General features: G+C 32.1%; 1 protein-coding gene and 1 long non-coding RNA gene across 5 annotated transcripts in view; one reads left to right on the forward strand and one right to left on the reverse strand.

Annotated features, from left to right (window-relative positions):
* Positions 1 to 257: 257 nt before the first annotated feature.
* Positions 258 to 16,168, reverse strand: part of Ndf (Nucleosome-destabilizing factor) — a 38,601-nt gene continuing 22,690 nt past the window's right edge. For 2 of the 3 annotated variants that reach the window (XM_083086831.1, XM_083086830.1), the window contains exons 8-10: positions 4,811 to 4,921; positions 4,238 to 4,682; positions 258 to 3,946 (exon numbers count right to left, since the gene is read on the reverse strand). In XM_083086831.1, coding sequence (XP_082942957.1) covers positions 3,747 to 3,946; positions 4,238 to 4,682; positions 4,811 to 4,921 — 756 coding nt within the window. In that variant the 3' untranslated portion in view covers positions 258 to 3,746. The remainder of the gene's footprint in view (positions 3,947 to 4,237; positions 4,683 to 4,810; positions 4,922 to 16,168) is intronic. The other variant, XR_014436393.1, reaches the window with a different exon arrangement.
* Positions 1,124 to 5,145, forward strand: LOC145964270 (uncharacterized). Of its 2 annotated transcripts, none has more exons than XR_014436395.1 (4): positions 1,124 to 1,589; positions 3,317 to 3,422; positions 3,667 to 3,844; positions 4,296 to 5,145. It is a non-coding gene; the product is annotated as an uncharacterized LOC145964270 (long non-coding RNA). The 2 variants fall into 2 exon arrangements; XR_014436394.1 differs by having other exon boundaries at positions 1,126 to 1,503.

Consider the following 16,168-nt stretch of genomic DNA (forward strand, 5'->3'; position numbering starts at 1 on the left):
TTTATATAATTTGTGTCTAAAGAATTTAAATAATCATTTAAAATATATATAAAATAAAAAATGCAGATATTATCAAATGTAATCTATAAAATGACACGCTTAATTGACAATGATATTTATTGAATCAATTACTAGGGGAAGAAGAAATGGAATAAGGCTTAAAAATGACTGGAAAACGATATTTGATACAAACTGAATAATTCAAAGAATTCAAATAGATGTAAACAAATTCTTATCCAGGGACAGGGCAGATGAAATTCATAGTTCAAATAGATATTTATTCAAAAACCATTGTATCCGTGACAAAACATATAATGTCTGTTACTGACATAACGCGCATGATGTATACTCTCATTCATTCACTCTCACTCATACTAATTTCTCCCATATTATTATTTTCAGTTTGTTTTTTTTTTCCTTTTATTAAACTTAATATTTACTAATTATATGTATATATATTTTTCTTTTATGCTGTAGAATAATTAATATATCTTTTTGCTATCTCTCCACACATACATCCCACACGCCAATTGCGGCTTATATTCATACAATTTTTTTGTCATTATAATGTTATTTATTTAAACATATGATTGTGTGATTGTGTAAGTGTCTAATTACATGTTGTCGTACGTTGATATGGCGCTAAGCCATTTTTATTTCAGCTATACACTACGTAATTTCCCGCACATGCTCATACGCACAAATTTGAGACCTTGTCAAGTGTACGACACGATTTTCCATTCGACTTCGAGAAATATCTGTTACAGACAAATAAGCAGATAATCTAGAGGATTATTTTATGTGTGAGACTCAAATGCGAATCTGAAAACGGATAATCTATACGAAAAACTTTGCTTAGGTTTCTTTTCCAAGAGCGCGCGAACGTTTCTTCATTCCTTATCTTATTCAGTATCTTCCTTAAAACATTCAGAGGATTGCTAAATATTTCCTTTTAAAAAGCTATAATTATCGCATAAATTAACAATTAAACATAAAATTTACAATTTCATTATCCAAACATGACAAAGGACTATAAATAACAATTTAGAAGGAAATTTCAATAATTATCAAATATTCAACAATTTTTAATTTTTACATCCTCTAAATTCTCTAAAAAATCAATGATCACTAAAGTCTTCTTTTCCTAGGAAACGAAAAAAATTCACACAAAATAAAACGATTGATAAAAGAGGCGCAAATTTACTTCAATATGAAGGACTCACTTGTTTTTACGTTTTCCTAAAACGTCGACGGTGTCTCCTCTTTCACATTAAAAGGTCGGAGGAAATTCGTACGTTTTTCTTGACCATAGGTCTCCTCCGCGAACCAATTTGCGACTCTCCGATCGTTCTCGACTTCGTCGCGTGTCGCCCGTGAGAATCGCACGATCGTCCTGGGAAAACGGAAGGGCTCCACTCACTCACTTCCTTTCTCGTTATCAGAAGGATCCTCTCCTCGCGAAGATCGTGCGTCTCGTACGAAAGAATGGGATACCTCATCATAGTAAGGACTATTCCGAGAAGTCGATGTGCGTCGAACACGCGATGCTTTTAAGAAAATAAACTCCCGTGTATACTAAATAAATTAAGGTTTGGGAAAGTGATTCGCAAATATTCATTAATATATCTTTTATTAGCAAATCAAATTTCATTGTATTCAAGTTGATTTCGACTACGAGATTGGATTTAGTTTTTTAATTGTGGAATGATAGAATAAAGTACAAAATATTATAAGTGTACAATTTGAATTTCTGTTGTTTTCAAAACTAAACTTGCGAAAAAATATTACTGATGTTAAAATTCGGATTCGGAGACAAAATCGTGTAATATTTTAAATAACATTCTCTTCTTTCTACAAATCTTATTTCTTCTATATTTCATTAAGATAGAAAATGTTGTTAATTGGCTTGTTAATTACTAACAACACTAGTAAACGTGAGCCGATTTATCAAACACAAATACAAATCTTTCTCTTATTTAAGTAGAATTCTTTCTTGAATTTTGTGATTATATCTCAAAATGATTCAATTAATAGTATTTTAAATCTTAATGAAATATAGAAGAAATAAGATTTGTAGAAGGAAGGGAATATTATTTAAAATATCAAACGATTTTATCTCTGAAGCTTTTTAACATTAGCAATATTTCCTCGAATCGCTTATTAATGAATTAGTAATAAATCAAATAATAAATCTGGCCATTTGCATTACACTGTATTGTTTATAATAATATATACTAAAAGTTGTTATATATAAATATTAATACAAAAGCGTATATATAAGCTTTTTGAGGCTGAAATAATTAATATTATAATCAAATAGAAAAAAACTTTCATATTGTTATTATTATATATTTAATCATTCAAAATATATTTGTATTGACGAATTACATTTAAAAATATAATTTTATTATATAATAGATTTGTGTATTAACACGTGTAGTGCAAATGATCAAATTCGTTATATAAAGTAATTATTTTTTTCTAGAGATATATTGGAAATATTTAAAGATAAACTACGTGTGACAACATACTATCATCTATCAAACTTCCTATGAAAGAATCACTTTGAGGTATAATCATAGAATTCATTAAAGAATTCAATTTAAATGACCAATAAGAGAAAGATTTGTATTTGTGCTTGTTAAATCGGTTCTTTTTTTTCTTACTAATGTTGTTAATAATTAATAAACCAATTAACAACAGTTTGTAACTTCGAATTCGTTAATAAACGAATAGCTGTTCGTTGTACAGAGTGCAAGATAAAAACTCGAGATCTACAAAATAAAAGTGCATCTATAAAATATGTTAAAAGTTATTTTTTAACGTTACTTTCTAGAATGTGTGGATCATGAAGAAGAATTCATGGAGAATACGAATAAAGATCAGTCCTATTGCTATTATGCAATTGTCCCGATTAGCGGCTATTGCAAGATATCGCCAAAATTATTATATAATCGCAATTTAAACTTTACAATTGTATCACATAAAACTTATGTGTTGATTCTAAACTTCCTTGCAACTATTGTCATCAACGCTTTACTTATCATCGTCATAGTGTAGTCTGTCAGTCTGTCTATCGTTAAGATAATCTCACGTTGATACAATGTGTCGTTCATTATCAATTGCGACTTTCAAAACGCAATCCGCATTTCGCTCAACGCCTTCCTTTAATCGGTATCCTAAGGCACATATATCTTCGACACGTCGCGAATCTCTTGAAATTGAAATAATTGGATCTGACGTCTCGTGCATAATCGAAGTCGAGACGCGACTGGGGAGCTCGATTGTTAAACCAACGCTATTCCTTCATTTACAGATGGAGAAAAATGTTTCTTTAATCGAAAAACTATTGCGCTATGACATGCCAGAAGAAAAAGAGTATTATTATAATTAGTGTTGAAATCATCATTCTCATATATATAGTAAGTTAGAATATTAAGATTATTTTACAGATGTTTGCAACATTTTTCTTCTCAACGCACGTTGACAAAAATCTCCTGTGATACACTGCTCTTTTTGTTTAATTTTCAACACGTTCTTTAAAATTTTGCAAACATACGCACAAAATATAACGACGTGTGTATTTCTAAATCGCCGACCTATACTAAGTCGAGTATCTTATTAAAGTATCAATTACTGTTCTCACCCTCTCTCTTTTTTCCTCAGTTAGCGGCGGGAAATAACGTCAGGTATCGCAATAAATACGGTATAGCGAAGCTCAATGACAACATGAAGCCTATGTTGCGTTAGAACCTGGCCCTGATATAAACGGCCGAAGCATCATGTTCACCATATCCGAGACGCTTAGCATGCTTGTACACCTCGTTCGCCGCAGCAGCCAACGGTAAAGGTTGTTCCAATTGATCACTCATACCTAGAGATAATCTCAGGTCTTTTTGCATATGTTGCAATGGTAGCTGGGTAGGAAAACCGCCCTCAATGATTGCTATAAAACAAAATATTAAGAATAACATTAATTGCAAGTTTCATAAACATATTTTATTAGCCTTTAGTCAATTTGATAGAGAACATGAGATAAATAATATATATAATCATTAAAATTATTAAAAAATTGAAATTATTAATATTAAAATTTTTCTTTAAAAATATTAAAATAATTTAAATTAGAATTTCTACTACATTTATTAGAAATGTACATATTATTATTAGACTAGAGCAATTAAAGGTGAATACAAACGTAAATGAAATAATTGTGATCTAGACAAATCCATATTACCTTTGCCCTTATCAAGAATCGCTGGACACGCTAAAGATGTCAATTCTAAAACTTCCAGAACATCTTTCTGCTGGAGACCGGCACGATCTGCAAGTGCCATACTTTCAGCCAGAGCTGCCAGGGTTACACCAGCCATTAATTGAAGCACAAGATTCATTTTGGAAGCATTTCCGACTTCACCGAGATAGAAGCTATTCTTGCCCATAGCCTCGAAGCAAGATTGACATTCATCAAACAATGATCGATCTCCAGCTGCAAGGATCACCAGGGTACCTTCTTGCGCTTGCGTTTTGCTTCCTTGCACTTGCGCCTCTAAATAACGACCACCTTTGCCGTTTATTGCTTCGGCAATATCCTGAGATGTCTCCGCGTCAATACCGGTCATTTCAACATAGCTCTTGTCAGGAGATATCTCTGTCAATACGCCGCAATTGCCAAACACCATCTGGAAAAAGCATTTATTTAACACACAAATTTAATAAATTTGATAATTTTATTCAATTTAATAGAAACTATCGGAGAACAAGATGGATTATTATTCTTAAAGAGTTGTAGAACTTTATAAATACTTACATCCTTGGCAGCTTGTGGGTCAGCTACACAGGAGAAGGTAATGTCAGCTGCCAGCACAACATCAGATGGTGTTAAACCTTGCTCCGCTCCAGCCTTCACAAAATCTGCACACTGCAAAAGAAACATAAAAGACAAAATCATTTTATTGAACTTTCCATAGTCAAAATATAGAAAAATAATTTTTATATTTATTTACAAAAAGCATTATAAAAGAGCGTTTTTTCCAGTATTATATATATATATATATATATATAATACATTGCAAGCTGAATTCAATATCATTTGTACAGATATCTTTATAGTATTTAATTGCAATTTAATTATAATTTCATAAATATTTATGGCATATAATATATAATATATAATTGTATATAATATATAATTGTATATAATATATAATTAAACTTTTGTATATATAAGAAATGTCATACACAGGAGATATATAAATATTATAAATTATAGATATATAAATATTAGAAATTATAATAGGTGCTTTCCATTTACATCAAAACTCAGATAAATCTCACTTCTGTCTTTCTTCAACATTCATGTTAAAGAAAGACAGAAGTGAGATTTATCTGAGTTTTGATGTAAATGGAAAGCACCTAATATTCTACACATAATATATAGATGTTTTACCACGAAATTAAATTTAATATGGTGGCACCATCTCTCGTGAGATACATAATATAGTAAACAGTCACAATTAATACTAACTATCGCCGACAGATGACGGCACCACGAGGAGCCGAGCGCCATTTGCGTCGTTCCGTTCGTCCCGAAGCGTTCTCGGTGACGCCGGCCACATCAGCAAACGACGCCATTGTTGCTCGAAAAAAAAAAAAGTTTCCTCCACGTTGGTCGCAAATACCCGTTATAGATTCGTTCTCGCGTCCGGGACTTTTCTCTTTCAACGATAAGTGAGCGAGACGCGTATGACGATTGAAAATGGAGAAACCTGGCGATATTCTCTTCCCCTTTATCTCGATCACGAAAATTACGAACGACCGTTGGCCATTTTACGTTTCCACGTTACATCGCTCGAACGCGAGCCTCGGAATTTTCTCGCGAGGCGGTAAACTATCAGGGCGCGGCTTTACCTGCGTAGGTGATTTCCGAGACTTTTCATCGAGAACGAGGTCGATGACAAAATTGCGCGATTCGTCGTATTACGTCGAATTTATTTCGTCACGTGGCTGATGGCTATCGCGATAACGTTGGACTTTCCTCGAAATCGACGCGAGATGTATCGGCGAACTTTGTTTTTCTCGAAATTTTTTTGAAATCGCAACTGCGCTCATTTTTGTAGTAGTTTATTTTAAAATTGACGATCGGTATAGCTAAAAAATATATCTCGCATATGTTTTTCACATTCGAGCAATATTGTGGCTCGACCTTCTAATTCTAAAGAAGAGAGCTCAACTTTATATTATCTCGAAGTGAATTATACGAGCTGAGTCAGCGGAAACAATACTTGAATATCTTTTCAAATTGAAAATAAGTAAGGAATATATTCACGTAGCAACATGCTTCTAGTATTCCAACAATCTTAACTTTAAAGGTTTCATTGTAGACTTATCAATTTGAAATTATTTTTTAATATATATAATTGTTTCATATTACACTACAAAATAAGTTCATTTAGATATCATAGTGATCCTGAAAAGAATATTTTTTAAGGTAAATCACGTCCACCGTGTTTCTTCGAAACCGTCTAATTTGGATTTTTACATATTCTTACACATTCCTACATATTTTCTTTGTATTTAAAAAGAAAATTAAAATATTTAAATATTCTACTTTAACTCTCACTGTGTATATTAAATATTCTTATCAAATGTCAAACAGAGCTTGATGTTACGTGTCAAATACGTTATTCTCTTTATATACACAATAAAACTTATATATTACATTATCGAATAAGAAACCGTTTATTACACACACGTTATAAAGAGACTCGACTTATTCTTGTGTATACACGGTACCAGCGCGTCCTATCTGCGAATCCTTATCTCATCCGGCCATATGTTATTACGAGAGAGAGAAAGAGAAACAAGACGCAAGTACATATGTATCGACAAACCGCAACCGAAACGGAAAATAGGTCGCGTTAATTCGCAAGCTTACGACTTGCAGTAATACGCGCAATAAAATGTTAGATTAAATTAAATACGACGCGATAAAGAAAAAATTTTGCAAAACGAGAAAGAAAGATGTGTTTTTCGAAATCATGTTTGTTTCGTATATTTATATTGTATCTGACTTTTCCATTCCTTTCTCTCGTCGAAAAACAGCTTTATAAAGTAACATCCCGCCGTCATGGTCTACTTAAAGTTACGTTCAACGTTCGCTCGTTCGGCCCATATGACGCACTTCCGTTTTCTTATTTTTTTGATTATTTTTCTTGTGTGGACGATTATCCCCATAGGAAATCTTCCTCTAACTATATTTACAAGATTCTAGAAATTTTCCGAAGAGAATGTTATAATGGCGTTTCCAATAATATGTAATCATTTGATTGTAAATAAAATGATTGTAAAGTGTAATTTATAAATATTCAGCAACAATTTTAAAAATACGACATTTAAATATAACACGTAATTTCATGTCCAGCTCATCAATAATAATTTAATCCGTTAATAATTTCATTGTAATTTTAATTTTTTATTAATTAATCCCTCTCTCTCTCTCTCTCTCTTTCTCTTTTAATATTTCTAGTAATATTTTCTAAATGTTGCACTTTTAAAATATCCTAATTGCTAAATAGTTTACAAAGTTAAATAAATTTTACAGATGTAATAGAATGTTTGCGTTAAAATTTATCATACAATTGTTTGAGACACGACCTTCATCGTTTATCGCCATTGTTGTTGAAAGTGGAAGGAGCTTTGAAGGAGCAAAGTAGGAATCGTGCTAAACAATTAATGGTCAAAGAACTGTTTCTCCTTTTCTTTTTCTCCGTATGACGTATGCCACCATACAACGTAAAGCAATCGAGCGTTCTCTTCCTATATTTTACCACCCACACGATATACATGACTACACAATATACAGGGCGTCTCGAAACGAACGAATTTTAATGATAGATTCTTACATCAATTTAGAATTGAAAATTCCTTAATAAGGATATATAGATGCACTTCTTAGCAATTTCTAAATTATAATTAAACAAAGATAATGAATTATTTCATATAAAAAAAGTTTCGATTTTAAACTTAAGTTCATTTAAAGTTATTCCTTGAAAATTAAAACCATAATAAATTCATGTTATTCAATTTTTGCTATGAAATTATTATTTGATTTCTCACTTTGATTCAAGAATATGATTAATATATTAAAATTCGTAGCGTATAATTTGAGTCACGTTGTATATGTATCAATATAAATGTGTAAAATTTAATTGAAACAGAGAGATAAAGTTTATGATTAAGCTTAATCATTAACATCTTGGCGAGCATTTGATACAAAATATCTATCGATTGCTTGGCAACATGATGTTTATCACACACTTTCAAAAATATTTCAAAAGGACAAATATTTTCGATTGTCAATTCAAGCGAGATTTATGAGCAGAAAACACACACAGACTCGTCTAACTTGGTGAAAACGGAATATCACACAAGAGAAATACACAAAAGAACTTACAAAAGAATCGAAATTTATAACATTGGATTCCCGTTATTTTAAGAGTCTTCACGAAAAAAGAAAGCCAATTCTCGATTTCATATTATTTCTACGTGCTGAACAAATAAATTTAACACCCTGAGCTATCCTCTTTCTCGACAGAAAATTGTAACTTACTTTTTTCTTATTGACAATATAAATATTATTAAATATTCATAAAAGTTAAGATTAGCTAATCAAATATATAATTAAATCAAAATATAAAGATAAAAGTCATAAAGAAAAAAATCATCAAAGAATCATAAAGAAGATAGATAAAGAAAGAAATAAAATAACTTTTTGAAGATAAAATAAAATAAATCATAATAATAAAAGTAAAATAAATTATATAGCATATATAAAAATTGAATCAGAGAAATGTGTGATATAGAAAAACATCTCCCTAATCTTTTTGAAGTTTATTTAAATTATTATAATTCGTCTAATCGTATCAAAAAGATTGTGCTGATTAGAACGCGATTACGCAAGATAATACTCGTTGCGTAAATTTCGCGAAAATTAACTTTGCAAATGTATGCCACGACGAATCTGATAACGTAAAATGCCATACAAAAAACAAGTGCGTGTCATCACACAGGTGACTTGGCAATCAAATAAATAAAAAGAACTGACAGACAAGAGATGGTCACGACAAATCGCGATAATGTGTATTATACGATGGCCTTGAACTAACTTGGGCAACTTGTACAACTTCCATGATGGAGGAAATTCAATGGTTTTCAGGACAAATACGACACACGTGCGCGCCTTGCATTTCTTGTCACGATAACACGTTGTGACTCTCGCTTAATCGTATGTTACATACAACATTTGTTATTTTAAAAGACTCATAAAATTCTGAAGCGCATAAAAAATATTACAGATAGTAGTTTTAAATGAACTTTTTTTTAAATAAACTTTATAGACATATTTAAAATTATATTTCGAAAATTAAATTTACTATCTATAAAAACTGAATGATATGAAAACTATTGCACATTTATTAGTATATTTATTCATGTATATTTCACAAAATATTTCGTATTGATTTAATTTTCATGGAATTTTCTTTCTCGATGTCCATATTTTACGTTGATTGAATAACAACATTAATGACAAATAAATGGATTTTTATGTACATTACTCTCCTACTGTGCATTTTTAATTGCTTAAAGATTTTGTCTTTTACTTTGCTTTATATTATATTTTTTTATTTTAGTAATATATATATGCAAAAATTATATATTTATTTATTCATCGAATGTACAAGAATCTTTAGTTATTAGATTCAAATATTTATTTATTAAATGAGTTATTTAAGATGCAAAGTGCATTGAATATAGATTAGGGAAAGGAGATACATTCCTTAATGAAATTTCGGCTCGCTTTATATAAATATTATAAATTTGCACCACGCATGTATGACCTACGCGAAGGTGAACAATTGCGCATGCTTAACATTGAGGCTGACAGTTTGGTGTCCACATTAATGGTCGACGAGCGAACAATACAATTTGCCATTTCCGCATCGTATCCATTATGCACTTGCAGCACCTCTGCAATTGTCAATGTAACGCTTCATCAAACAAAATATTTGTCAATGAGATTGCCGCCTTATTCACTCATATCCAATTTCCAGCATATTATGCATAAAAGATTACGCTATTTCTTTCTTCTCACATATCACAAAAGATCTTCAGTTCGATAAATATTCCGATTGTGTGTTGAATTAAGCTGATTGTAATCAAAAGCAGCAAATATGTGTTATTATACTTTAAATTTTAACACTATATATAGCGCTATTGTGATTTATATCTTATATATGATATTTTTATATCTTATATATATTTATATTTATATCATATCTTATCTATAATATTTCGATACATATGTGGTTATCATGCATTTCAATTTAATTAAGTCCTGATAATATAAGATATTATAATTATATTTAGTACGAAAAACTTTTACATTAAATTTAAAAATTAAGCTTTTCTTAATAAACAAAGAAAAGAAATCTCTTCGATTAATAAATAATCCTTTCCTTTTCGGCTTAATTGATATAGCTTGCCGAGATATCGCAATTGTGAGATATTCATATATTTCAAATGAAAGCAGAATAACCACAATTGTAAAGACTATGAAATCAAAATATGATGTTAAATAGACAAATATTGTGATTAATATTTTAGATAAAAGGGTTTTAAAAAAGTGGATAAATTTATTTATTAAAAGTGCATCTCTTGATATTACTAACAAACAATCCTTATACATAAAAGAACAACTTGAAAAATTAAATTCTGCAGTGAATTGCCTCGATGTTCATTTCGCAAGAATCTAGAGTCCTATCAAAATTAAATTTATGTCTCTACATATATATAGATATAGATATATAGATATATAGATATAGATTGATCCACCATTAATCAAATTGTTCCATTCAGTGCGTGGTGCAGTTTTGATTGACGGGAAAAGATACGAATTGAACGCACACGCGCGTACATGGATCCATTTAGTTAATTAAATATTATTCCGTCATGCGCGTACAGGTCACATCAAATTTCGTGAAAGCTGACAGTTGTGAGGGATGAATTTCTTATGTACATTGAGATATGGTCCGTCTTTTCTCTATTGTCTCGTCAGTACAAAAGTGTCGATTGTCACGCAAAGAGCACATTTTTTTTTGGCTTTCTCCGATAGCACATGGACTCTGCAAAGACGTCCGAAATTTGTCCGGAAAGAATGTTATTCAACTGCTAATATCAACTTTGACAAGAATGCGCCCGATAGACAAAAAGAAGGAAAAAACGGCAAAGTACATTAAACAGCGGAATAATTAGCAAGCCGCTTGTAAACCGCTTCAAAGGCTCGGCACTAACAGCCTTACAGACAAAAACGATAAAGTTACCAGAGGATGAAATACTCGACGGAATTAACGGTCGTTGGCTATTCAATTGACGAGAGTTTTATTGCCGTGAGATATGTTCACAAACGAATTAAATTACGTAAAAATTTTCGTAACTAAAAAAATGAACAATTTTAAAATAATTTCACAATAAATATGTAAAATTTCATGGAAAAAAAATACAGAAAATAGAGATTGTGTAATTGATGCTTTGTAAAAAATAGTTGAAACGATAAATGTAGTATTTTTAAATATTTTACATAATAAAAACAAATGTATCATTATATTGGGTTGGCAACTAAGTAATTGCGGTTTTTTTTAACAAAACAAAAGACGATTTTTTTCATGGAACAAGATAATTTTAGTTAATAATGTATTGTCCATTTTTATCAATGACCTCTTGCCATCTTTCAGGCAGCATTATAATTCCACGTTCATAAAATTTTTGGTTTTTATCGGAAAAAAACTGAACTAAGTGCGACTTGACATCATCATCATTATTGAAATTTTTACTATTCATATTCAAAAAGTTTTGTAAAGCCTGAAACAAATGGTAATCCGATGGTGCAAGATCAGGACTATACGGTGGATGCATCAAAATTTCCCACCCAAGCTCTCTCAATTTTAGGCGGGTCGCCAAAGATATGTGGGGTCTGGCGTTGTTGTGATGGAAGACGACGCCTTTTCTATTGATTAATTCTGATCGCTTTTCTTGAATTGCATTGTTCAGTTTGGTTAATTGTTCAATGTACACATCTGAATTGATCGTCAGGTTGCATAGTAAAATCTCAAAGTAGACAATTCCTTTGTAATCCCATCAAACTGACAACATGACCTTCTTTTGATGAAACCAATTTTGATACTGCCGTTCTTTTAAGGCTTCGTCACCATACACAGCACATAACTTTTTGTGAGCTTTCGATGCGCTTTTTCCTTTGCAAAAGTAAAAAAGCAAAATATGTCGAAAGTGTTCGTTTTGCTTTTCCATTTTTCAACCGATGCCAAATAAAAACTACACAACCGATCAACAAAATTTTCTCACAGAATGTTAATTGGAATACGAACTGTCAAACAACAATATGAGTTTGACATTTGAAATACGTGAACATATCCAAAATTCAACTAACACTATCTATCAATGAAATCCGCAATTATTTAGTTGTCAACCCAATATAATAATATTTTTATAAACTGACTGAAAGAAATTTGTAATGTAAACATACCCGATTATATTTAAATTCACAATGCGAATGCTTGTAGGTGGAACGAGTCAGTTTGATTCACGGAAAATAAAATTATACGACAATTTATTTTAATATCTTGGGATTTTTTTTTTGAAGAACTCTACTAACAAGGGGAGTGCACGACGTGCCCCTCACCGATTCAAACGGGGATTTTTTTATGTGTAGTACCTAATTAGAAACAAGTTCTGTTAAAGCGTGAGAACGCGCTTCTCAAGCATTCGTCTGAAAAAAAGTGTTGAAGATTTGCCAGCATTTCTTAAGACGTTGCGATGAAGCATTATGGAAGCGCCCCGGTGGCTCGGTTGGTAGCGTTCTTCTTTTGTTTCATTGCTTTTTATCGAAGAATCAGATGTTGATTCCATCTTCGAAATTTTCACGGTACTGTCGGCACTAACGGTCGACTATTTTAAAAACCGACACTTTGCCTGTTTCCTCATGTACGACCCTCCCTTCTCTTACTTCAACAAAACAGCTGATCCCCTATGGGGAAAGTCGAAACTCGTAGCTATTGTTGCTCAAGGTCAGGTATACGAAAAGTGATCCGAGACCGAGCAAAATAATAAAAATATAGCTCTAACGTATAAAACTTTTAAGAAATATTCTTATTTCTAGAGCTAGAAAATTTAAAATATCTTTATTAATTGTAAAATAAAATAATTAAAAATATTACCAAAATATCCGCGTTATTATTGATAATTGTTATTTACTTATTTATTTTATTAGTAGTAATATATTTCTCGTATAATATTAAACATTTCCTTATATTATATTTTTGACAGAAAGCATTCGAATTTTCTTTTAATATATGGAACAAAATGTTAAAAATTAAATGTCAATCATTAAAAAAACTGTAATATTTATTTATTAATGTTATAAAATATTCCTAGGAACAAAAAAAAATAAATTACACAAAAATAAAAGAAAAAAAATAGTTACACACGGCGAGATTCGATCCAGGGATCTCGCGGTTACAAAAGAAGAACGCTACCAACCGAGCCACCGGGGCACTTCGATAATGCTTCATCGCAACGTCTTAAGAAATGCTGGCAAATCTTCAACATTTTTTTTCAGACGAATGCTTGAGAAGCGCGTTCTCTCGCTTTAACAGAACTTGTTTCTAATTAGGTACTACACATAAAAAAATCCTCGTTTGAATCGGTGAGGGGCACGTCGTGCACTCCCCTTGTAAGAGTATTAGCGAATTGTGATAGGATCTCTTTTTTCCTTGACAGAATAAGTAATGGATTAATCTGTAGATAGGTAAATTAAGAAGCCGAATTTGTCGAGGTCGACTTGCCTATAGCAAGTTTGTATCTTTATCGTTGAGAGATGAAGAAAACGAAAGCAATCGCACACGTGAAAGTATAATGTATAATCTAAAAGACTTTCTTGTTTTCACCTTCCTACAGATGGAATCCTTCATGCGATGCTACTTTATCATCGACCAATCAAAGCTAGGTAAACAATCGGATCTTGAGTAAGCAAAACGAACGTTGCCTTTATCGGAATTCAATGTCGAAGTAATCGCCCACATGTGCTTTCCATTCCCGATTTAGCGATGAATTGAGAAAACATATTATCTGTAGAATATATTCAATTTCTGAGAAAATAATATACAAGTAATATATGCAAAAAAGACGTATGTAGTTAAAAAAATGTAGTTGCATTCTTTCATTGGCTTTATCAACTTTATAAGAGTATAAGGTAAATGGCTATAACTTCGTCAGCGGATATAATTTCGTCAGGCCTTCTTAAAATTAAATAAATGCGAGATTGCTTAATTTATTTAATTTTAAGAAGTTCCGATGAAATTATATCCGCTGACGAAGTTATAGCCATTTACCTTACATTTTGAAATTGATATTTCATAACGACACATAGTAATACGACGCAATTAGTAATAAATACACACGCACACATCAGATTATCGATATCTTTAAATAGATTGATGTAATTTCATAAATATTTTATCATTAATTTAACTACCACGACATAATGCAACAACGATCTATGATAATTCATTTAAGTAACACTCAGGTGCAATGGCTGTAGCAAGTATCTACGTCCCTGATTTCCTGAGTGCACGTTTATATATCCAACACCAAGTATTTATAGCCACGAATACAATAGCTAGAGAAAGTAACTTATTTTACAGTTGTGAACCTTTTCACAGACACAAGATTTTACTACATCCATACATTTAATCAAAACTGAACCTTTCGAAATGTCAGTCTGATCGGTAAAATGCCGAAGGGGAAGGCGAAGAACGATACTGAGAATGTTAGGGGAAGAACGAAGAAGCAGGACGAGAGAGATCAGGGAAAAGACGAACGAGGAGAGTGCAAGGGGGGGGAGACAGAGAGAGAGAGAGAGAGAGAGAAAAGAAACCGAGGGAAGCGGTCGGCACGCCGAGCAACCGGCACGTTTAAATAAAGAGCCGACGGTAGTTGCGACGTTGCCGGATTGGCTTACTATTGATCTGCGGATTCGTTCAGCGCAATAGCCGGGGGTCATGCGCCCACGAGACGGCAACGTCGCTCGTCTCCCAGCTGATCGGGAGCTCCGCTCGACTCGGCTCGGCTCAAGCTCTACCTCTACCCGTCGCCGTTTTATCTCTCTCGACTCGAGCAAGAATCGCATTTTGCCTTGTTGCATTCACGCAACTAGAAACGCGATACGTCGCACGGCCTACCCGAGCGTGCGACCGCTATTGCCCCGATTCGTAAAGCAAAGGCTCTTCTCTTCCTCACTTCCTATGAAAGTGTGTCGTTCCTCCTTAATACGAGTGTACGAAGACGAGAACCTTCTTTGCTGCTTTTGCCAGCGCGTTGCTCGCGTTACGTAACGAATATGTTTTTTTTTTTTTTCACGGGCGGCGGACAAGAGACACAAGATTGCATAATTGGTGATTCGAGTTTTTTTAAAAAGAGCTCACATATTATAATTAATTTCAGATTATTTTCAGAATCTATATTTATATGTCATGATAACTAAAAAATATTTAAACATTGATTGTAGAGAAAATTAAGTATTATCACGTCACACACCACACGATTGTCAATATTAATCATGCTCTCATCATCGACTTCATAATTTTTGAATGCATTATTTTATGCCATGTCTAAAGTGCACGGGAGAAATCTCTTGAAATACAATTGAATTTTAACATTCTGAGCAGTACAGCAGATACACCTCAACGTGTGTAATTCTTGCAAAGAGATATCGTATCGCGAACAATGAGGTTTTTATGAGATTCTTTAGAAGGCATCGATTTGAATTTCCTTTCTCCAACGAGGAAGTTTCTATCTTACGACCACTTATGGATGTTGTTACGTAACACGTGAAGAAATTGATCATTCCCTTATTTTTCGGGGAAACGTGCTTTCAATACTCAATGAATTATATAACGTGCCAAAAATAGCGCCACAATCTTTTGAGAATAAATTTCTTAAGCTATTCATATATATATCACTGTTCCTGGGAAGATCTTGTGTAAAATAAATAAGAAACCTGCTTGTACAATAATTATATAAATATTATTTAAGA

This window comes from Camponotus vicinus, unplaced genomic scaffold (assembly GCF_025532165.1).
Source record: "Camponotus vicinus isolate PSW18456_S1 unplaced genomic scaffold, iyCamVici1.0 SCAF_13, whole genome shotgun sequence".
Taxonomy (NCBI): Eukaryota; Metazoa; Arthropoda; class Insecta; order Hymenoptera; family Formicidae; genus Camponotus; species Camponotus vicinus.